At 37.0% G+C, this 25,759-nt stretch overlaps 1 protein-coding gene across 1 annotated transcript in view; it reads left to right on the top strand.

Moving 5' to 3' along the window:
- The window catches only part of LOC113074867 (synaptotagmin-14-like), a 40,191-nt gene that overhangs the window by 1,220 nt on the left and 13,212 nt on the right, over window positions 1-25,759 (top strand). Inside the window, exons 2-4 of the mRNA XM_026247592.1 lie at window positions 12,818-12,865; window positions 19,660-19,812; window positions 25,088-25,312. Coding sequence (XP_026103377.1) covers window positions 12,818-12,865; window positions 19,660-19,812; window positions 25,088-25,312 — 426 coding nt within the window. The remainder of the gene's footprint in view (window positions 1-12,817; window positions 12,866-19,659; window positions 19,813-25,087; window positions 25,313-25,759) is intronic.

Raw genomic sequence — 25,759 nt, 5'->3', positions numbered from 1 at the left:
TGCTCGTAATAAATAATAAATAATCTCCTGAGCTAACTGTACACTGCAGAATCCAGTGTTCAATCCTTTTGCCAAAAATCTGTAAGAATGTGAAAGCGAAATGGGGAAAGTCAATTTGTAGTCCACTCAGATTCTGTGTAAATCTATATATTTAATAGAAAAGCAGATGTGTCATGTAGAGATCCCAGAAAACCTGCATTGCTTATGACTGGTGCTGGTTATTTTGCATTGCACCTCAGGTCAGTTAACCGTATTGACACATTGACATCCAAACAGCCCGATTCTGCCTCCGGACAATCAGATACTTTATCTCCTCTCTGCTCCACTCTCAGCTGTTGGCACAGTGAGTCCACATCAAATATTTACAGCACTTCACTGCTGTTCTGCAGAGAATAAAACCAAAATTCATGTTGGCTTAACAAAAGGAACTGCACATCGAGCAGGATGTGGATTGCTGATAAGGAAGAATAGGATGAAAAAAGAGGCTGTTGAGTGCTTGTTTAACTGTTATCACTTCAGTGAAGTGTGTTGCCCCTGAAAGAGCTCCTGCTTTTGTTCTTTTCTGTTTGATTCCCATGAACCTCTTGTATGAAGAACTCAACATTTTTATTTTTTATGGCAAACATCTGGTGTTCAGGTTTGTGTGGTCGTGAGGTTCTGTTTGCTGAACTGCTGTTTTGTGAGTTGTTTACTTTTGTAAATAAATACTGTAAGGAAGAGAACTTGACGGCCAGCGTGATGGATTTTGAAAACATGGTGCATTAATTTCACACGTCACTTGCAGCCTTTTGTTGCACATGAAGGACAAATTTGAAATGATTACAAGGAAGTAATTCAGCCATATCTAAAAAAAGGCACTTTATCGTTAGCGCTGAAAGGTGAATTCAGACTCTGAAAGATGTCTATAAAGGACAACCTTTTAAAACCCTCAAATGATTCTAGCACGTAATGAATCAGGTGCATTGAGTTTTGTTAAAGATGCTTTTATTTAATATATAGGTGGATAAGACTTACTGTTCACAAGTGAATTGTCTCATCGGTCATTTGACTCCCCATTAGTGTGTTGCCTCCTTTTACCTGTAAATGAGAAAACTAGGATGTGAAAATCTGACAGAGTTGTTTACAAGTAATGTTATTTCAGCTCTGGAGGCAATGTACCCTCAGCTCCTTGAGCTCCATTACTAATCACATTAAATAGCTGCCATTTCCTGTTAACACCAGAGTGACTGCATCGACACAAAACGGTTACATATGATTATTAATATATGTGCATTTTTTAGATCTGCTGTCTGACTTTTTCTAGAAGGATCTTTAAATTTGCTGTTTCTAAATGTTCTTGTAAAAAAAAAAATAGAAATTATGCACTGGTTGGTCAAACTCTGGTTTAAGATTTAGAAACCAGAACCAGTAAAGAAATCATGTGAAATATTCTGCTGTTTTCTATTTTTCCTCTGACATTTTGATAATTCCAGCCTTTGAGTTCCACACAAAAAAATTGTCATAAGTGTTTTGAGTGACGTGAAGGGGAATTTGATGACAATTTTCATTTTAAAGCAAAATGATCTGTGGAAGTTGTCAGTCGATTGGATGGGTCTAATTTAGACATGAATACAATACATTTTTCTTTACTTTTTTCCTTTTTCATAATACTTTGCTGAAAGTTTGGGAAATAATGTGCATATTTCCTCATTTTAAATTGTTTTAATTAATATATTTTAAAATGTTGTTTATTCTGATATCAAAGCTGAATTTTCAGCAGCCATTACTCTAGTCTTCGGTATCACACACCTTGGGAAAAACATTCTGATATACTGGTTTGTTTCTCATAAAACATTTATAATTATTATTATTATTATTATTATTATTAAGAAGACACAAATCAGTTGTGCTGCCCAATATTTTGGTGGAAAACATGATACATTATTAATGAATAGAAAGAAAAATGTGTAAGCAGCATTTTTTTATATATAATTTTTGTTATTGTTTTATTTTTTATTATACTGTACATTTCTTTGCTGTCACTTTTGGTTAGTTTAATGCATCTTGCTGAATAAAAATTGTAACTTATTTAAGAAAAATTTTATATGTAATTATTTTCTTTACAGAAGACTTTCAACTTGATTGACAATTACTAAAGGTACAAATATTTTAATGAACGTATCATTCAAAATGAACTTGGCTCATGTTTTGAGGGGGCACATTTGAATGGGTATGATCATACCTGTCAACACTCCCATTTTTCCCCGGATTCTTCCGCACCCCTGCTGTTTTGTTATTTCTCCAGTGAAGCTCCCGAAATTTGTGTGGCCCAAACCTCGTTATATGAATGATCACATCAATATAATATCCCAAGGTTGTCCAGTTGCCAGCTCATGGATGAAACTCATCCTACTCGCACAATTGATACATCATAAAAATGTCAACCCATTTGTGACCTCAACCTGGCAACCTCAAACCCAGTTGCACCGTTGATATCTGCACAGGTATCAGATGTGGGAATCAAGCGGAATGGGAAGAAAAGACTCCGGTGGTGTTCCAGCAAAAAAATAAAAATAAAATTGTAACAAGTCAATTAGGAAAAAAATAATAAAATCCTCAGAGGACTCCCAGATTTTGGAAGCCAAAATGTTGACAGATATGGGTATGATGCCGAACAAATCTGTAATTGCAAGATGACTGTATAATATCTTTCATTTCTCTCTCTCTCTGTGGTTCTCTCCTGCTGCCCGTGGGATGTTGATTTCACTTCTTGGCCAACTGTGGTTTATCCCAAAGAGAATATCTCGCACTGTATTTCTGAACTAGCAGTACTCATTATGATAAGCATTTTTCATTTCACATCAGATATTTCACTTTTTGCCACACTATTTGATTAAAACAGAAAGAAATGCAAATTGAAAAACTGCTAAGACTTGCCTGTACTTTGCCTCTAGACTTACATTTACATACAAACCCACACAGTGGACAAAGACAGTCTTTAGGGGCATCTTGTGCATGAAATCAACTGCATCAGCTGTGGTGCAGTTCTCAAGAGTCTTACTTCTGCAAAGTCTGTTTTCATGACTCCGATCAGCGCAGACAGATCATGAACCTGATCCAATGCAAAGTCAGAATGCAGAGCATGAAGTAAATGAAGTCCCAGCAGAGTCCACTCACCAAAACACACCCACAGAGCCCCATTCCCTCTCCCACCGGCAGCGGAGGACTCCAGAGAGTGGACATGCAGGGCCATAATTGCTGTGTATTGTTGGTCTACTTGTGTGCTTGCTAAGAAGAAAGCAAACAAGACATTTAAATGTTCTTCTTTCTCTCTTCTGCTGGTTATTTCCAGATTAGCAGAGTTAACACCTCTCACAGATTACAAGATTAAATTGCATCTAATCAATAAATGATCAGTGAAAACAAATGGAATTTAATCAGTGTTATTTAAACTAGCTGTTCTCACATTTGATTTAAAACTCTCAACAGGACCGTAAGCAGCCTGGAGGAGTTGTTGTAGAGAGGCGTATGCCAGCAATCAGAATCTTCTGTCTAATTGGTTTGGGATTTCAGATCTAGTGCAGATTTTAAGACTTGTTTGCAAATGCCCATTAGCTTTTATGTGTCTTGATTTAAATTGCTTCTCTATCTCCCTAGAGAATGAAAACGAGAGAGAGCGCGTAAGTAAGAAAGAAAGGGAAAGAAATGTAGACTGTAGTGAATAGGAGCTCCCTTAGAGGGCCAAACTGTTAATTGCGGCGTTGTGTGTCAGACTGGTAATGTGTGTGCTGGAGAGAGAGAGAAATAGTGAGACTCTCTAGGGCAAAGTTGTCTCTTCTCTGTCTGGCTATCAGTCTGGGTCATAGTTAGTCAAGACAGCTACATGTAACCGATACTGAAACTCTCAACCCAACACTACAAATCTGAAACAGAAAGAAACATGGTTTTGATATTCAGACCAAAACTGCTTTTATACAACATTTCAACTATAAGTTAATATTAAAGGGTTTTTTAGCCCAAAAATTAGGCTGTTTTACTCACCCCCGAGGCATCCTAGGTGTGTATGGCTTTCTTCTTTCTAACGAATCCAGTCGGAGTTAAATAAAATATTATCTTTGATCTTTCAAGCTCTTTCATTGAAGTCAGTAGGTCTTGCATTGCTTCAGTCCAAAAGAAGTGAAATAAAAAGCACCCTTCCATAAAAACAAAATGTCTTATACAGCTCCAGGGGGTGAACAAAGGCCTCCTCGATGCGTTTTTGTAAGAAAAATATTCATATTCAAAACATACTGTAATAATCACTTGTTTCAGTTGTACACCGAAGCAGTTTGATGTATGTTAATAGGAGCAGAAGAATATAAGTTTCCTTACTTTAGCAAAGGAAAACCAGTCTCCTCTTGGCTTATTTTCGAAATCCTCCGACATTCTTCTTTACAAATCCTCATTTTGTACTTCTAATTAGACCGTTGTCTTGTTTTGATCTCTCCGCTGTGTTTCCATGTGGGTCACTTCTGAGCGGCCATATAATTAGAATATCATCAAAAAGTTTATTTCACTAATTCCATTCAAAAAGTGAAACTTGTATATTATATTCATTAATTACACACAGACTTATTTATTTCAAATGTTTATTTCTTTTAATTTTGATGATTATAACTGACAACCAATACAAAAAAAGGATTTTTAGAAATCTTGGCCAACTAAAAAGTATGAAAATGAAAAGTATGAGCATGTACAGCACTCAATACTTAGTTGGGGCTCCTTTTGCCTGAATTACTGCAGCAATGCGGCGTGGCATGGAGTCTGTGGACACTTTACACTGGACCTCAAGCAACGTGGATTGTGTGCCTCTCCTCGCTTCCTCCAGACTCTGGGAACCTGATTTCCAAAGGAAATGCAAAATTTTCTTTCATCAGAGAACATAACTTTGGACCACACAGCAGCAGTCCAGTCCCTTTTGAAGCGAGTCAGCAGTCTTCCCCATGATTGTGTAGGCTACAAAACTAGACTGAGAGACCGTTTAAAGGCCTTTGCAGGTGTTTTGAGTTAATTAGCTGATTAGAGTGTGGCACCAGGTGTCTTCAATATTAAACCTTTTCACAATATTCTATTTTCTGAGATACTGAATTTGTGATTTTCCTTAGTTGTCAGCTATAAACATCAAAATTAAAAGAAATAAACATTTGAAATATATCAGTGTGCAATGAATGAATATAATATACAAGTTCCACTTTTTGAATGGAATTAGTGAAATAAATCACATTTTTGATGATATTCTAATTAGATGACCAGCACCTGTACACCTTGGATGCCCTCGTGGGTGAGTAAAACACTGTGTGGCGAGTGGGGCGGGGCCGAGAGGCGTGGGAACGAGGTGTGAGGCCAGGTGTAGTGATTGGAGATGCGCTGCACCTGCGCCCCACCGCCGGTATCGAGTCCCACGTAGGAGATGGAAGGATATAAAACTGGAGCGACTATAATGAAGAACGAGAGAGGACCAGGCCTAGGCCATATTTTATGTTTTGCTTTTTACTTTGTGCGCACCAGTCGTCCGTGAGGGGCTGGTGCGCTGTTTTGTGTTTATTTTTCAATTATTAAAGTTTCATTGATTGTGCGCCGGTTCCCGTCTCCTTCTTCCCGATGATTACAAAGGTCGTATCATTACACACTGCTTCATTTTCATTTTTGGGTGAACTAACCCAACTTAAATACCCTAACTTATGTGTTTTAGTTTATGAGGTTAAGATTATTTATTTATTAATTATTATTATATATATATATATATATATATATATATATATATATATATATATGTATATATGTGTGTGTGTGTATATATATATTAATCTTAACTCCTCAAATTTAAATATTTTCAAACGAAGTCAAAACAGAAAGTATCATTGGATGTCACTAAGAATAACACGGTAGTGGGCGCTTCTGAATAAATGAATAGATTTGAACGAATAGTTTATTTGAATGATTCACCAACTCACTTATAAAGTCAGTTGCAGTACATGTTTCCTTCCTGAATTAATCAGTGTTTGAATTTGAACCAACTGACTGTTGAGTTATTAATTCGTTGACAGAAATTCGCTCTCAGAAAGACATGCAGAAAGAGTCACTGAAGATCCCCACTACTAATGGACACAAAAAGGGATATTAACAGTAGAAAGTCCCAGTGGTGTTAGACTGTATATTAGCAATCCTGGACCAACATAGTAGATCAAGACACTTAAAGTGATAGTCACCAATGATAAAAGCATCTGCTAAATTAATTATTTCCTCCGCTTATGATATTGAGTCATTTTTCACTTTACAATCACATTTTGCTTCATATGAAATTAAAATTCAAACAGTGCCAGACAAAAGCGCAGATGACCCATATGCATTTAGGGCAGTCTCTAATATATTATTTTGAAAGCTATGATCACTCCGGAGACTGTGGTCTGGAAGGGTGTTAATTGTCCCCATGAATCAAGCTCTAATGATTCTTTAATGGAGTTGGCAGAAGTTTAAACTGTTGGCTGATAGAGTTGGTTCATATTAAATTACACTACCCAACCCTCAGCCCTTATTGTTCCAATGTACACGCATTTAGTTATTTCACAAAGTTTTGTCAGATTTGAAGATGATTAATAGCAAGTAAATGGTCTAAAATGGATCTTTAACTGCATTTAAACCGTTTCTATAAATGATTTTCTGTCTTGAAACTGTATGTCAGAGATTATTCTTTTCTTAAACCATTGATAATAAGGGCTCAGCTTGTTCGCCACACACTGTAAAGCCTAAAAATACTGTAATGTGTTGATTGGACTCTGACTGCTAGAATTGTACTCACCGTCATGTTCCCAGAATTAATAGACTCGTACCAGTACTAACACACATGCGTGCGCGCGCACACATTGTTGTGAAAATTGAGGTTTTGGTTTTAATGACAGAGGTAAATTTAATTTTGAATTTAGTGTATAACAGGCTTTGCTTCATGGGTGTATTTTAGGTGCAGAGCCCAATAATTAAATAAAAACTGCCTTTTTAAAAAAAATATGTTTTGCACATCTTATCGAGTGATTTTTGAATGTGAGGTCATATGGCATTTAGTTTGTCCAGTCTGTTCTCTGGTTCATGCTGTTTACGTTCTCCAGGACAAATGATTTTCATTTGTCACCTAATTACATTTTTAAAGTGTATAGTTTGCCATCTGGTTCTATGTTTCTTTTCTTATTATTCAGTCATTCTAGTGGTTGTGATTTTATCTATCCAATAGGCATTTATGACATCACGTTTGAGCAGTTGCTCCAGTGTTGCGTTAATGTAGCATTGATTGCACTATTCTAGTCAGAATTCATAATGTGAAATATAAAGGTCCCCCACCCTTTTTACTAAAGTAAAAAAAAAATGTATATGGTGTTGGAAATTCTTAGTTTTAAAAGTTAATTGAAATTAAAATAAATTTACTATAAATAGGGGAAAATGTTATAGGTGTAACTACATTTGGGAAAAAAAACACCCATGTATTGTACACACTCATCCTTAACCCATAACAAAGCATAATGCATACAAACAATCTTCAGCCTGACCAAGAAATAATCCACAACCACATTTAAAAGACCAATCAAAAAAGATAATTTCGACTGAGTTTCAGTAGTCAGTCACCAAACCTACAAAGGGATATTGGAAAATGACAGGTTTTTTCTGTTCCTCAGTGGCATTTTCATTACATCCCCTCTGGTGAGCTGCTTCTGTGTGCTGTTGTTTTTGAAGCCAAAGCGGATTTGTGTGTAAATCTGTCAGTCTGTGAGGATAAGATGTTTTCTTAATAGAGAGAGTGAGAGATGGTGAAAATAGCACACACAGAATCTGGAGCTGTTAAGCCCAGACAGGAAGGATTCTATATATATATATATATATATATATATATATATATATATAAATTAGTTTGGAGGTCATGTCAGTTTTTATGGTTCTCACAGTTACTATACTGTACTTAACGCTCCTACTGAGCTGATAAACTGCATCCACCTGTGATCTCTGGGACAAATTTGAAATGCATTATGAGAAAAAATATTAGTAGAGAATACTGAAGGAGTTACACTTTTTGTATTAAAAAAGCATTGTTCTGTTTACCACTATCAATTTCCTTTGGTGGATACATTGTGCTTTGCAAAGTTTGACTTGACTTTCAGATACAAGGGCACTTCTTCCCCCTCTTTCTCTCTTCGTTTTTTCCACATTCTAGGGTCTGAATAAATAGAGGGAAATACCTGTATAAACTGGGACGGGTCTCTATAAATACAAAACAGCCCCATCTGAGAAGGTGAGATGGATGAAAGAGAGAGAGGACAAAAGTACTTAGGGTTTGGCCCTGCAACCTACCTTGGCTTAGTTTACTTACTTTATTTACAGACTTGGCATCAATCAAACTGTTTCCCTCAGGACTGAATCAGAACTGACCTGCTGAGCAGAATCTTTGGAGATAAATCACAGACCTCAAAGATTCCGACTATCTGGTCCACTCTGCAGTTTATTCTGACTGTGAACCACCCAATTAGTTGGGGAAAATGCTCTTCAACTTATTTAATTTAAACCTTGTGCTCAGAATATATGCACAAGTAATAAATCAGTGTTCAGATATCTGTGCCATATTATGTGCAATGTGCATTAGATGGTCCCAAAACAATGGGCTGAAGCTAAACTGCAGATGGAGGGATTGCAACAGGACACCTCAAATTTTGTGAGTTCAACTTCAGTTCAACAAGATGGAAGTTATTGCATATTTAGCAGAGCTATTAGATCTTAATGTGATTTTAATCTGCTCGTGCACCACACTGGCTGTGTGAGAAAAGAGCATGTCAGTTGCTCTTGTGAAGAATTCTCCCTCTCTGCAGGCGAGTTTTGTGTGAAAGCTATTTGTCAGAATTATTTTCATCGTTCTTATGAACACATTTTTAATTATTTTATTCGTCATATTATCTTTCTGTTTGAATATTCATCTGTTGGTCATTTCACACACAAGCCATGTGATGGACAATTACAGCATATTAGTGGGTTATGATGGACCCGGAGTACCCTGTGAGAATGTTCAAAATTAAACTGGCAGTGTTTACTTTTTTTTTTTTTTTTTTTTTTTTACATACTGTAGATGATGCAGATCATTGGGACTGAATCTGTCTTCATATTGCAGTATGTGAGCTTCCAGTGAGCAGTAATCGAGATGCTTCCAATTTACAGTATTGTTATAATAGCAGTGATCAAGCTTCATTACCATGGAAAGATCCACATTGTGAAATTTAGTCTTAGATGTAATTCTACCATGATTAGGCTCCACATCACAGATGTCTGGGTTTTCGATCGGGTTACAGGTTGACAGCACACATTAAGAATGCATAAACTGACATCCTTGGCTGCTTCCATCTCTCTCTCCTCCAGAATGACCTTTACTCACATTCTGGCAAACAACCTCTGCAGGTCAACCTGACATTACAACCCCCCACACATCTCAGCCAGAATCAAAGTCTCCCTTTTTCAACACTAAGCAGATTTAAATTTAAACATGCAGTTTCTGTAAAGTTACTTTAAAACAATATATTTTGTGAAAGCACTATACAAATGTAGTTGAGCTGAATTGATTATTTTTTTTAAATAACTGAACTAAACCCTTGCACTGAATGTGGTTTGAAGAAAAGTAGACAAAGGCAAACAACCTATTTACAGTTGAACACTGAGTTGAATAAAGCACTTGGCAGTGCAGAGATCCTCATTCAGGACTCCAAGGGTTCTCAGACTGAAGAACCATACAATATATTGTTCATTTGTTAGTTCAAGAAGCACTTGAATTAAAATGAGGTCAAATGGGTCAATTTTGTGTATGAAGGTTTGAGAAACATAAGGACAATGTCATCCAGTAATCACAATAATAATATTTATTTTACATGTTTAAAAATATAAATAATATTATTGTTTAAATCTAAACTCTGTGCTCACTGAGGCTGCATTTATTAGACAAAAAATACAGTGAAAACCATAATATTATAAAATATTGTTACAATGACTTTTCCATTTTAATATATATTTAAAAATATAGTGTAATGTGTTGTCAAAGCTACAGTGATTCACCATCTTACTGTATGATATTGTCGATCATCATCATTTGTGTTCGAACATTATTAATGATGATTGTCATCACACAGACACAGTCCATTTGTTTTACCATTTAAGCACGGCTCCATGCTTAGCTCTGGTGTGGGGTATCACTTCACTCAATCCCAGGTTTGAGTCCAACCAATGCCAGCTGAAATCTTCTGCAGACCATCATGGGTTAGTCTTACGCTGCACATAATGGAAACTCCTTTTTCTGCTTTCTTATGCATGAGTGTGGGTTTCAGCTTTAAAGACATTTCTGACCTGAACTGTCCCAGCACAAACACCCGAGCACAGCTGCAAAGTGTAAAGTGAGCCGATCTGCTGAGGTGATGTCTGAGATTGTGCGTCTGAGTTTTAACTGCACAGAGTTCAGATTAACACAACAGTGATCCCTGTTTGAATTCATTACCTGTGAGAGGTTATTTAGCAGGGCATATTAAGGACTTACAGTAGGTTAAGCTTGCCAAAGTTAGATGCTGGGGCACATTAAAAGGTTGTCTGAGAAGGTAGATGCCAAAATGCATGTTTTTAATACTGCAAGTAGTGTTGGGTGGATTTCTAAATTGCAGTCTGTTACTGATTACCGATTAAAACTGTCGTTTAGTAGCATCATTAAGGTTGGTCATTCTCGGTAATGTACTCTAATAATTTTTAGATTACTTTTTTATCTGAATTTTTTTAAGCTAACCATTAAACATACCACATTGTTATAAAAAAGCAAGGTTTCTCATACTACACTTAATGTAAAAACTGAAAGTGGATTTGTGAGTGGATAAACATGCATTAATTAATTAATCATAAAAATATAAAAAATATTTTTTTTTACTTGAACACAATAGAAACATTTCATTTGACCTGCATGTAAATCTGACATTTAACCGATGTCAGAGAACTAAAACATGTGAATCTGTTGTTTAAGGAGTTTGGGTCACAGACTATTTGGGAATCACTGCATCAATAATTTATGAATAATTTATGGCCATTGTGTTAAAATATGTAATCATGTAATACATTAATGTAACATACTCTAATTCCACGTACGTAATATTTGGAATCTGATTATGTAATCCTACTACATGTAATCAGTTACTAGCCAGCCCTGATTGTAAGTGTTGTCAGATTTAAAAAACAATCAGTGAAATGCCTTTAACAGTGTAAAGAGACCTTGCGGTAAAAAGACCATTAACATTTAGGTTTTATTTAAGTAATATTTTTGTACAATTATTATAACTATGGTGTTTATTAATATCTTGAATTAGCTATTATTTTTATATTTTCAGTTTTCAATCAGTTTTAAATGGCTTAGTTGCTTGAATTTAGTTTTAATAAAAAATAACAGCACCAATTCAAGGTGTCAAATATCAACACAAAGATGTTTCTCTTGTGTCAAATCTCATATTGTTTCTTTGAAATCCATTTCATGGATTCATAGTGTCCAGTGTTTTGCCAATGTGATAAAGTCTCAAAGTGTCATGTGCATTAGTTATAAGTGTCTGTCTGTTTCTATGTTTGTCTCTGTTTAATGTGTTGTTGTCAGTGTTGGAGGTAACACATTACAAGTAACTCAAGTTACGTAATTAGATTACTTTTTAACTAACTAGTAAAGTAACTTATTACTTTTTAATTTAGAAGGAAATATCTGATTTACATTTTCAAATAAGTAACTCCAGTGTATGTATTGAGTGACAGCTCTTATGTTGCCATGTTGAGAGAAATTTGGAGTAGGTGCAGAGGCTTTGAGTGCGCTGTGTGAATGTGATACTTACTGTAGTTCTAAACTAAATATGAACACATACATTATTCCTTAAAATTAATAAAATAGTCGAATGCAAACTAGGGCTGCACAATTAATCTTCAGTCAGTAAAGCTGATTCTGTGATTAGTAGTAAATGTCCATCATCTGCTTTCAAAAGGAACGGCACTTAATATACGTCGAAGTCGTAGTTCACTGACAAGCTACGTAATATCACGTTCAATATCGCAGTATTCCATAGCTTGTCAGCGATCTACTTGTCAGCTCTGTGTAGTAAGTGACACTCCATTTGAAAGCAGGTGATGGATATTTAGTACTAATCACAGAACAAGCTTTACTGACGAGACACGCATGACAATCGCATGTGATTAATAGTGCAGCCCTTAATGCAAACTCAGAATAAACTCAGTAAAAAATTATACAAACCTGCAATAATTAAATGTTAAATAAGTCAAATAGAATTTGTTTTTACTCCCATTTTATTAACCAATGTCTTTGCTGCTGACCTTCGATGATCCAATTCAACCATACTAAGCAATAATGACACATGTATGTTTCATTTTTGTTATTCCTGAATAGTGTTGAACTTTCTTCTCCTGCGTCATATTCTTCATGCGGTTAGTTTGAGCTGCACCTTTTACTATACAGGCCTGAATTTACATTTCCTTCAGCCCGAGCCTCATTGATTTAGCTTTTGTCATAACAGGGCTTTTACATTTGAAAAAAAAAGAAGAACTTTTATATATTAAAAACAAACAAGTAAGCCCAACGCAGATTTAAAAAGTAATACAAAATGTAATGTAATGCAATACTTTACATAAATTTTTACTAAGTAACGTAATTAGTTCCTTTTTTAGGGAGTAGTGCAAAATTGCGAAAAATTTCCCAACACTGGTTGTTGCATGTGTACATTGTTTGTCATTAAATGTTGCTTTGTCTCTGCAGGTGGAGAGCGGAATTGTGGAGTACATGAGCTTATCTGCATCAGAAAAGGTAAGCGGCCAGTTTAAACATAAAATGGCTGCCTCCTGTCCTGTACCGCTGCTTTAATCCCAGACATGGCACATTTATGCTGGTCTGGTCTTTTTTTTTTTTTTTTTTGCTTTCCATACAGAAAGAGACAGTTTTGATGTCTGTTCATGCTTTCCACGTCTGTCGGTCTGTATGTTGTTGTCATTATTTGACCTTCTATGCACTTTCCTTGTTGTATCAGTTATATTGAGCTTTCATATTTCAGTGTTTCCCATCAGGCTTTTTGGTTGTCTAAGTGTGCATGTTGTCAAACCTAACTATTCGTCCATTATCCATTCAGAAAGATTGTCATGGTTTGATTAATTCTTGAACTATCTTTGTGAAAAGGAAGAAAGGTTGAAAACCGTGTGTAAATTAATATTTATAAAGTGAGTATAAAAATAAAGACTATGTGTATAAGAAATATTTTAACTATATTTACTCATACTTTTTCAAACATTTTATTGGATAGTGCTGCTGTTTCTGAGTTCCTCAGGGGTTTATCCAGCTGTCTGGTTTGTTATCAGCTGGATGGCATGTTTAGTGAGAGCTCAGTCTCGGCAGATTTAACATCATTAGTGAGGATCTGTGGCCCCGGTGTAATAAAGTCTCATGGTCCAGGTGGACCGGATGAGCACTGGGTCTCTGCAGAGCTGAACCCATCAGTACTGATGACCCTACTTAGACAACAACAATGTCCAGTGGTTTAGTTTTTTCAAGCCTAAATGACACTCAAGGCCACATCTGTGTTGACTGGGAATGTTTAGATTTTATTTTTATTTAACATAATTGTATAATATCGCAGTTGAGCTGTCCATTAATACTTTTTAGAAGACAAGTTAATCACCACTTGTGTGTGTATAGTGTGTTTGTGTTAGTTTGTACACTCATCAGGCAACATCTGTCCACTGTCAGTCAAAGTCATAGGTTTTTGATGGTTTAGTGTTTTTCTGACCGGTTATAGCTGAGATGAGTGTTATGGAGTGACTCACTAAAGTTGACATGCTACAAGTACTGTACATGTTTTTGTGGGGATCTGTTTATATTACTTTGATTTCTTAAACTGTGCACGTTATAACGCTCGATCCAATTATCCTGTGTTAAAAAAAAGTATTAAAATATTTCAGACTGCTTTTTTATTGCTACTATAGTTAGCTGCAGTTCATTAGTAGCTTAACATGAACTTCACAGGGATAAAGGAGGAGAGAGAGAAATATGACCGTTTGGCATAATAAGAATAACAGAAAGCAGCATGTGAAAAGACAAAGAGGAACAGCTCTGCAGAAACTACACACTAGTGCTGTTTTATAATCAAAACACTTTAAGTTTAAACAGACCAGTGTTAATTTACTGCTGGCATGATGATATTTTAATGTCCCTCAAAAGCATAGCTGTTTATGAGGCCTATAAAATCTGGTAATGGAGGTGCTGCCTGCTCCCTTTCTATTCAAGTATGACTAGACATTATGTGTGTGTTTGCAGTATCATTTAGCAGACATATATTGTTGTGTTTCAGATTATGTTGCAGTATATCTCTCTATGAGTGTACAGGGTGCTGTTGTCTATGTTGCTTTTGTGTGTGTGTGTGTGAGGGTGTTATGACTGAGGGCGTGTGTGTGGGCCTCTGAGAGCACTTATGGTCTGTTGTTATGTGGGAGTTTACAACAGTGTGCAATGTTTTCCACTTTTGTGAGTGTTTTTGTGTTTAGTGTTTTGTAATTCAGAGGTGGCTAAGCATCCTGACATGCTTTTACCTGTTTCTATGACAACAGATACAGCCAACAATATCTAAGAAGAAAGCAATTTCTAGCTATGATAATAATTTACCATAAAAAGACGTGTGAAGATGGTTATTTGAAATCATTGCTATACACAAACTATCTCTGACATGTCACATTAAAGAAGTGTAAGTATGCATTGTTTAGAACAGTTTTATTTAAGATAGATTTATTTATGTTAGGTGTGGTCACTCTAGATTGCTGATTAGGGTGTTTTAAGGGTAAGATGTAGTTTAGTTTGAGTTTCTCTCCTCCTTGGCCTGCTTTCTTTGGTTTGAATGGCTCAGCAGTGTCTTTACTCCAGATGTACCTGTTCTGTCCAGCTGTACTTTTCTCTGGCCCAGATTCTGTCCTGGCTCAGGTGATTTTTCTGATGACCTGGATTTACATCAGAAATGCAGTTCTGCATTGTGCAACAGGTGTGCAGACTCTTAACATGGACTCAGGGTTTTTTCTCCATTTCACAGACTTTAGAAGCTTTCTTTCTTTCACTTTTGTTGTTCGCCCAATTGATTCGCAGTTTCCTCTGACTTAGAAGGATACTGTATCTCCCAATCGCCCTGATCCCACAGGTAATCAGGCAAATCAGGGAACAGAAAAACAAGGTTCTGTTGGTGGCCCCGCTCTGGAGGAACCAACATTGGTTCTCAGAGCTTTCTCGGCTGCGGACCTCCCCGAGAGCATACTAAATACAATATCTCAGCCTAGAGCACCCTCTACGAGACGGCTCTGTGCCCTTCTTCTTTGCCTGGTGTATGGCCCATGATGTAGACCCATTTTCCTGAAACGCATCTAAGATATGATATAAGGGCTGTTGGATAAGGGTCAATGGTAGGGGTGGGAATCTATGGGTATTTCACGATTTGATTTAATTACGATTCAGAGGCCCACGGTTCGATCCAATTTGATTACGATTAATGATGCATCGTTGTCATACATCCCGTAGGGGTGGGAACCTTCAGATCTCATTTCGATTCTGGGAGTCATGATCAAATTCTAAAACTGTTTTTGCTCTAACTTTTTTCCCAATTATTTCTTCTGCTGTGCAAGCACATCTTTAAAACTTTAGATATTACATAAAATGGCAGTTATATGCTTTTTGTTTGTAGTTAGAATCTCTGTTTGTTATTACTTCCAGCTTATAAATAGGGGTGTGAATCTTCACTGGTTTCACAATTACATTCAATTACAATTACCATCAACTCAATATCACGACGATCACATTCTTAGTTCTCAAAATTACTGCACATGGCTACATTTTCATATAAATACATTTTTTATTATATAAAATGCATTCCAAATGGCGTAAATGTAAGCATATCTAAAGTAAAACATGGCGAGTGGAAGCACAGACTGTCAAGCAATGTGCCCGTGTCTCGCAGCTCAAATTCTGTAAAAATGAAGCCCACCGCATCTCTAGCGTGCACACATGCAGGAAAAATAAAAAAGCTCAGAATCGACTATGAACATTTCAGAATCGATGAAGAGAGAATCGCGATGCTTCGGACAAACAATTTTTTTATCCCACCCCTAGTCATTGGGAGTGGGCTCCACGTTCAATGTCTATGTAGCAGATATAGCAGCCTCACATGCTCCTATAGTTGGCCAGTCAATGGGCGGGAACAACTCATTTGTTCCTTTTTTAAAGGGTTCTTAACTAGGTTCGTCCTGCCTCGCCCCATCAACATCCCTACATGGGACCTGCCCACGGTGTTAAGGGCTCTAAAAAGAGCTTCCTTAGACCCACTACAGTCAGTTGGCCTTCATGCCCTGATGCTAAAAACTGCTCTGCTACTCACATTAGTATCTGTAAAGTGTTCTTTGGGCCTCCATTGCCCCATGGGAGTACGAGCCCACTCAACAAGAGGCATCGCCTCTTCCTGGGCTTGCGGTTTGTCCGTTGCAGAGATTTATGCCGCAACCAGGTGGTTCTCGCTGTCTACATTTACCAAGATTTGTAATCTGGATGTCCCGGCCTTACAGGCCTGGGTCCTTTCTGCTTAAACGGACTCACTCTGGCAATATGGCAAAACCAGTGCTTCAGGCGTTTGCCTTCTTCATTGTGTGCCGTTGACCCCCTCTGGGTTCCGTTCTCCGTTCTCCACTGTCAAGCCATTGGTTAATTTTTTAAATCACTGGTTTAAGGTACACTGCATTACTGAAAAGGCTTCAGTATTTGGAGAAAAAGGAGTTTTACCCATAGCATCTTAGCAGACGCAGTGCTTGTTCCCATATCTCAGTGAACTGAGGTTACTTTAGTAATCGAGTACGTTTTCTTTTAAACTATGTTTACTATCTTCTTCTGTTATTTTATTGCCCAATTAAATTTTCCATTTTGTCTAAATATTATATAAACCCCCATCCTTAATTTCTTTGAATATATATTTTTATTTGTCCTATCAAGTTATCTAGTCTATTGATTTTACTAACTTTAATGATAAAACGAGGGTGAATATCATGTAAAGTTTTATTTTAATCTCATTCTTTAGATAACTTCTTATTTTAAAATATTTATAAACTAATTTCCCAGACAATACATTTTTTTTCTCTATGTTCTCAAATGTCTACATCTCATTATCTCTGTAAAATGTATCAAATCTTTTAAGCCCTTTGCTAGCCTAAACCTTAAACATACATCATCAAAAGTATTTGGTTTAAAATCTGGGTCTTGCTATCCTGATTACTAAATTTCATCACTTTGCAAATTCTTGTCCAACATTTAACAGTTTCACCTATACAATAATAACTGGTATTTACCTTTTTCTTTCTCCCACAAAGTATTAATGTGCTAATTGCATCTAATGACCCAGTTACCATATTTTTCCACTTTGATACATTATCCGCTTGACATTTTATTTTCAGGTGAACCGTTCCTTTAAAACAGTGCAGGTTTAAAAAGTCTACTGTAAATGTTCCTTCTTTGAGCACTGAGCCGTACCTCGCTTCTGTGTGTGGAGACTGACAGGAAGAACTCTGAGTACTGTGGATTATTTTGTCCTGTTATTGATGTCTGTGACTCAGGCCTCTTTGACTAAACTGGCATCTGACTGCAGGACTTTCAGAAGGACTTGTGACTAATGGATTTTTTTCCATCTGCAAGATGGTTAAATGTACCTTACTGTGATTTGAGTATATTTCAAATAGATCCTGAAACAACAGAAAATCACAGAACAGGAAAGAAGAAACATGATGGCAAGTGGGTTAGGAGGGAAATGTTTTCATTGCATTGATCAGGAAATAAACAGGCTGTAAATCAATTAGCATCACTAAAAATAGCAAATGGAGGCGGAGAGCTGTTTTATAAGTGTTTGTTTGACCAGAATCACACGAAGTGTCTTTTTGCGTAGCAGTTACTGTATATTTTAGGATGTTTATCAGCCTTGTATCTGTTGTAAATCTGTCACCAGTGTTAAAGTATATAATAATTTATCCTGTTGTTATTGTTCGCTTATGCTATTGATGTCTTACCGCAGTTTGTAATTGTTTAGATGCAGTAGGGATGTTAGTGTCTTTGTTGTCAGGAAGCACTGTGGCAAACATCAAAGAAAATTAGATTTCCATCATTACTGTTGCATACGCACAAATGTGTTGTGCACGTGACTAGGCTAAACTAACAACAGATAACAGGTTCACTATACCTATAAGTTTGTTTTTTTTCTCAAGAATTTAGCTAATTATGTTACTTTAATAATGTCTGTGTCTTCACAGTGTCCACCATGACAAAAAAGTGTCATCATTTGCATTTGGCCATTGTTTGTTCTGTGTTGTGACGTCCTCTTGCGTGCTAAAAACAGCAGCAGCTAGCTAGATTATGCAGTTAAGTGGCTAAACAGGATCAGTGACAGCAGGAACTCTGTTGCCATGGTTAAGAGCTGCTGTTATGTAACAAAGATCATTCCATGGAACATTCTTTTATTTTATTTTTTCACTCTCTGCCGGAATGGACAGAATCCATAATGTTCCATTCCAAAGTAGTGAACCTGACATAATGACTTTTGACCTTATCTTACCCTGATTGGACTTTGGCAACATTTCAGATTTCATTCTTATCATCAATACTGTTAATCTGTAATATGATTTATTGGTCATTTTTAAACTCTTAAAGGTGCCCCTGACTTCACAGCCATTATCATATTTTGTATGGTTTCTACCTGTGACACATTTGTAGCTTGTAACTTTTAACCAGCAACCTAGAAATAACATAGATTTTAGTTTTTAGAATTCCAATGAAAAAAACAAAGCACAGAGTGATGTTCTAGATAACTGTAATAGAGTGATTTAAAGTCATTTAAAATTGAAGGATTTCTCTTTTAATATTTAACTCCGTTCCTGTCAGGCCCTGTGGGACAGAATCACATTGCATAATTTGTGTGAATAATTCACACTTACTCTTGCAGAATGGGTCTATGTGTGGAACCACAGAGTCAAATTCACACTCCCAGAAAGCTGTGATTCAGTTCAGTGCAGAAATCATCGCTGGTAAGTTTATTTCTTCCCTAAGTGGGAAACCAACCGTCTGGAACTGGGTCATTTCCCTCTGTCATCCTGAAATATGGGGCCACATAGAGCAGAACTAGCAGATAGTGTTGCAGTTACATTCTATCATCTCTGTAGTTTTTGATGAATGAAGGAAGGTGATCGGGTTAAACCCTTTGCACCCACTGTGAACATTTCATCTTTGCTCTGTTTCTGCATGGCTGGTCTCTTTCTCTCAGTAATGTAATGCCTTTCTCTTTATTTTTAAGTGCTGCTCAGACTGATCTGTGATTGAATCCCTGATCCAAGATCAAGCAGAAATCTGCTTTAAAAGACAAACTACTGGAAATTAATATGTTCTCACCATCACAAAAAACCTTTTTGGTTTGAATACAAATTTGAATGCTGATCCTCAACCAGTAATGTCAACTGACTGGAAAGATCAGGAAAAAGTCACAGAAATTCTTAACTCTAATGTACCTTATTGGGCTAATAAATAAATCTCTCTCTTTCTCTCCACAGTGTCTCCTGAGGCTCTGGGGTTCCTGTCTGGCATTGGTGTGTTCATCTTTCTTGTGATTGTACTCTTTCTTTACCTCAATAACAAATTATCCCTTGAGAGTGCCAACCAGCTGTCCAGCCTTGACCAGTACAGAAAAAGCACAGAGCCAGCAGGTTTGTTGCTGTTTTGTTGTTGTTGTTGTTGTTGTTGTTGTTGTTGCTGTTGTTGCAATTGTGTGCATGTCTACAGTACAGTGACCCCTGTATTTGCACACTTAAGCCATATTTAAAATTTATAATATAGAATTATATACTCTACTGTTCAAACATTATGGACAGTAATGGAAAAAATTAATTCATGTTTTTTTATTTTTTGCTTTTAAGTGACAGGAAAGGTATTAATTATGCTTTTTATAATGTTAAATAGGCCTATTTCTAATTTAAAAATGCTTTTTGTTTAGCTTTCAACATCATATACTTTTTTTTCAACCTTAGTGTATATTGAACCTGACCTGCTATGACACCTGTTTAAATTTGAGGAAAACTGAAAATGTGTTTTCGGCTGGTTTCAGTGTTTTGTTTAAAAAAAATTTTTTTTTTACGTGACCTAAGTATCTAGAAGTGTACAAAAAAAACTTTTTAGGGTCTCTGTAAAAGAAGGTTCAGGAAGTTTTTGTTTTATAACTGCAGATATTATTAATTGTCAAGGGAGTATTGTTTTTTTTCCCCACTTGTGAACTGGTTGTGGTTTTGCAGTAATGATGAAGAGAAACAGAAATGCCGGATGTACTGTACAGTATGGATTTCCATCCCATCTGTAAGCGTTTCATTGAGCTGGATTGAGCAACAGTGTTTTGAACTCTTTGCACTGGTATTTTTAGCATAGTAGTGGCCATTCATAAAAAGACAACCTGATTTATTTCTCTAATCTAGAGTAAAATAACCTCATTATAGTATGTGATGACTGAGACCAAACCATGGTGTTTTTGAAGCTGAGAGGTCCAGTATAACATGAGTCCAGATTCCCAAACACTGCGTGGCAGTCTCCAGAGAGGTAATTATCTGCTAAGCTACAGATCAGAGTCTGTGAGAATTACTAACAGAGCTTAATTAGCACCACTTAGATGATGGAGAGGTTTCTAAGAGACTATTTTGGTGGTGTGGGATTCTGGAATATGCTTCACAACCCTTCCTGTTTGTCTGTCAGGCACGGTGACGTGATGAGCTGATCAGCTTGTGATCTTTAATGCCAGACGCTGATTGGAGAGAACAGATGCCACTGGCCAATTATCAGATCAATAGTATGTGTGACGAATGTGAGTGTCTGAAAATGAACCAAGGGATCATGTAACATCCCTGAGAGAAATCCGGGAAGCAATCCAAACACACTCAGGATCAAATGTCTACATTGTCAGTATATATGCACCAACACACACTCGCACAACAAAACTGGCTTAAATAACTCAATGAACCATGCACATTTTTACATACAACTACCTTTTGTTTGAAACCATAAAGCTCTCAATCACACCTACACACTTATACTGTTGACAGGGGCACTTGATGCCCACACACACACACACACACACACACACACACATCCTACTGACAGGTTCTGGATCCAGGCATCACTGAGCTGCCCACACACAGCACTTTATATAACTCTGCTCAGCATCAGAATCAGTGGCATAATCAGAATGGCATTTACTGGATAAGTATGTTTGCACTTATTTGACCTGGTGAGCCTATGACAAAGCACAATAACCATGGCTGTGTACTAAACATGACATTGTAAATGTGTAGCATAGTGCAGTGGTTCTTCATTACCTGGATGTTTTGGTAGGGTTGTATGAACAGTAGAGCAAAACAATGCTGAATGTAAATATAAACTGCAGTGAACTTTACCATTTATATTACAGATCCTTTCAAAAGTTCAGGGCCTGTAAAATAGTTTCATGTTTGTAAAAGTCTCTTATGCTCAAGGCTGCATTTAGTTGACCAAAGATACAGTACAATTAGTAATATTGTGAAATATTAAGATTTAAAATAACTTTTTTATTTAATGATTTTCAAAATGTAATCCTATAATTTTTAGTTGTGACACATGATCCTTTTAATATGTCTGTGAAAACCATGATCATGATTCTGTTATGAAAAAGTTCATAAGAACTAAATTTATTTGAGAAGTTATTACTGACACTTTTGATCAATTTAATGCACATTGTTGCAGTATTAATCCTTAAGTTTTTACTTGTGTAAATAATTGAATTGTGTAAAATTATTTAAAGTGTAAAAGTTCACTGACTGTGGTGGTTTGTAATGTCATCTGTAGTCATTTAGTATCTTGCTGTGCTGTATGTCTGGATGGCCAGTCGAGGGTAATGTCAGATTGGCAGTTTTTCATGTCACTGCCCAGAGGTCCTGCAGGGATGCTGGCCATGATTCCTCTGTCACAGTCAAAGTGGATGTGAGGTCATTTACGTATTAAGCCAAAAAGCAGGACACCCTATTCAACACTATTACAATGACTGAGGTTATTCAACCTTACACCCTGCAGGAAGGAGCTCCCTTGTGGCATTCTCTGTCTAAAAAAATATATCAACAGAACTCCTTTGCCCTCCGTCTCAGGGGAACATCTACTTAATGTTTGCTGCCAAATTTATAAGACTTCCAAAAGAATAAATTTCCTGGACGAAAACTCTGAACCTGATGTCCGTGATTGCCTGGACCATCTGCTGTATATATTGCAGCGGCATAAAATACAATCATTATACGTAATTACAATTATACATCGTAAAATACGCACATCTGATTGTGCTCAAAGGCAGTTTGGCTCATTCCTGGTATCAGTCTGTGTGTGGTTTGTGGCTGATTTTGAAAAAGCATTAATTTGCTATGATGATGTGAGATTTGACCTTTCTGACTTGCCTCACCTGCAGGGCCAGCACCACGGGGGGCTTGAGCCCCCTCACTCGGACTATCTGCCCCCTCACTCAAAATTAGTGTGAAAATAGATTTTATTTCTGAAATATAATGGTTTATTTGTAAAAATACAGTTGCCAAATGCATAGGCTTTCTAGCATTAATATGATGATCGTAGTTAGTTGGTTATTTCAGTGTATTGTTATTGTTTGTTGCTTTTCAAGTTGTTCTTAAAATGATGCTTCTGTTAAATCGGTCCTAATGAATGTGTTACGTCAGGGAATCAGTCGCAATAATCTTGTGTTTTATTATTAAGCACACACAAGTATTGCTGGTGGTTGTGGTGGTATCGCTTTTCTGTATTTGTGGTAAAACTGCTGCCTAAAACAGATTATTTCCTGTATGTCAGATTTTTGAATTTGTTGCCTGTGCGATTTTGTTTTATTAAATAGCTACGCTACTCTGCTATCTGTACCTTTAAGTACCTTTTAGTAGGGTCATTCACTCAGAACATCATACTTTTTCATGTCATCAAACCTATGCAGTTTAAAAAAAAATACAAAAAAACACTCACAACCAAAACACTATCTGTGTGAACCCAGTATTCTAATATTTGTAGTAGTAGCAGGCAAGCTTGTTTACGGTCCTACACAAATGTGAATGTGAATAGGCCACAAAAGATTTTTATTTTTGCTACATCATTGTCCTGTTTCATTACCTCAGCCTCTTCATCAGTGCTGCGCTGCCGCTGCCGCTGGTGCTGGCTCTGCTCACCTGTATAGCATTTGTTTGACTAAGAGGATGCTGGGATTTCTCAACTCCTAGGAGACTTTATGTACTGTCATTTAACTGCTTTATGAATCATGAGTTTATGATTATGGAAATTTTGTGTTATTTAAAGATGTTTTGTTTCCTTTTTCATTTCTTTTTTCTTTTAGGTGCTCAGATCACTTTGTTTAAAATGGGTTTGCCATTTCAATTTTTAAGATTTTAGATTTTAAGCAGTCTACATGATCATTGGACATATATTCTTCAGAAATTGACCAATCAAACCTGCCATCCATAGCAGCATGGCATTTTTTAAGAGCTTCCAGCAAAGGCTCCCTTCCATGTCCGCTGTGTTGGAATCAGTGTCAGAAAAGGTGGATGACCTGGCTTATGCACTGAGTGATGTCACATTCACGGTGAGCGGAGAACTCGCTGAGCATGTCAACACCATCATCCATAAAGTCCAGGCCGAGGAGCTGAAGAGGATTCGTAAGAAAGAGGCCGAAGAGAAGGAGGCTGCAGCACGGCAGGCCCAGGAAAGAGATCCTCTTCTGGGTAGGACTGAAATCCAGACCCAGGCTGTATGCGGCCTAGTGAAGGACCCTGAGCCTCAGACTACAAGCAACGACACCGGTTCACTGCTGTCCACTGAGACTTTCTCTACAGAAAGTGACCTCTCACAGGCTCCTGACACACTGAAAGAAAAGTTCATAGCGCAAAATGGGGCTGATTCACTTTCGGTACTACAACAAAATGGATCCTGTGTTATAGAAAGAACTGAGTCCACTAAACTAAAAACAACTAAAAGCCCAGCAGATGGTTGTGAGGAGAAGAAATCTAGTAATATTGAGAGACCAGCTGAAGGTGAGAGGATAAGGCTACTGATTTTTCCCTCAGTTATCTGAACTTCACTGGATGACTGTGTCTGAAAAAAGGGAGCCACTATCTTTTCTTTCTTTAAAATCCACCTGGATTCTTTCAAACTGATCTGGGTCTGTCTGATCTCTTCATCTGTTGGGAATGATCTTTGCTGCAGTCGAAGTACTGCTTTGTTTTCCCTCACTTTAATCTGTATGAGAAAACCTGAACTCTCTGCAGTTGCTGACTCTTCATATGTATCTCAAGTTCATGCTTTTCTCCCTGTCTCTTATTCTTTATGTGTAAAAAATACAGGGGATTTGGTTTTCCTGATTTAGCATAAATTACTTATGCATGCCACTGCCGTTCTTGGACTCTAAAACCTCATTTTTTCACAGATGTTTGTGTATATTTTGGCTAAAATAATTATGACAATATCATCTGGATTCTTATTATGTGGAATTGTTAAACTATAGCGCCCTCTAGTGTCTGTGCTGAAGATTAGAGTTAAAAATATCTGTTGTTTGTGGTATGGCAATGTTACAAAAATGCTAAACCGGCATGAGCCATATCCATTATATGTAACATACTATACACGAAAAGATTTTTTTATTCACTGAATTCCCCTAATTTAAGAATTTAAATGATACATTATCTATAGATCTTTATACAGTTATATCAGTTTTCCATCATCTTTATTGCAGAAGTATGTTAATCAAGTCATATTATTATATTGCTCATTTTCTCTTCTTTTGTTACCTATATTTGGTGACATACCAGTGCTTAAGGGGGAGAACATTGTGCTAAAACTTTCTCAAATAATTTCTTCTTGCGCTCAAAATTCAAGCGCTTGTTTGTGTTGTTTTAAATGGTCCCCTTTCTCTTGTTTTCTTTGTCTCAGATAAGAGTTATGTGAATGCAGACTATCACTGCTCGTCGTCAGACAGTGATGATGAGGTGATTGGACAGTATCAGGAAGCCGTGTCTCGATCGCAGGGTCTCAGGGGTGGGTCAGCGGGGACTCACTCACGCCACCAGAAGGGCTATGGCTGGGACACACGGCAGAAATACTGCCCCCTAGCGGCTGAATATGATGGCTACAGCAGTGAGGCCTCAGCAGATGATGGTAAATTTACACCTCACACAAAAAGCTGCTTCCTCTCAGCTCAGCCTAACCTGATTTTACCAAGTGAGACATGTTCCTGGGACAACATCGTTGTTGACCCTGGAACAACATTGTGATTAACCAATCAGATTTGAAGAACCAGTTTATAGATTTTGTGAAGTTTACGCTTAAAATCAGTGTTTGGTGCTTGTGCATCAGTGTCATTCATCTATCATTTCCTCTGATTTTAGGGATTACTCATGGTTAAGGTTAGGTTTAGGTGTAGGGATATGGTTAAGAATATATTTTTGGAGTAAAATGTTGTTCCAGGGTCAACAAAATATGTTGACCTAGGAACACATTGGACTTGGCAAAATCAGGACGTGCCTCAGCTCATCATGAGACTTTTATTATGGGGTGAAAATGGACTTTAATGCTCATTGTGAAATGGAAGAGTAATTTTTTTAG

The sequence above is a fragment of the Carassius auratus genome, unplaced genomic scaffold (genome assembly GCF_003368295.1).
Source record: "Carassius auratus strain Wakin unplaced genomic scaffold, ASM336829v1 scaf_tig00015539, whole genome shotgun sequence".
Classification (NCBI taxonomy): Eukaryota; Metazoa; Chordata; class Actinopteri; order Cypriniformes; family Cyprinidae; genus Carassius; species Carassius auratus.
This window is presented reverse-complemented; position numbering and strand designations above follow the sequence as displayed.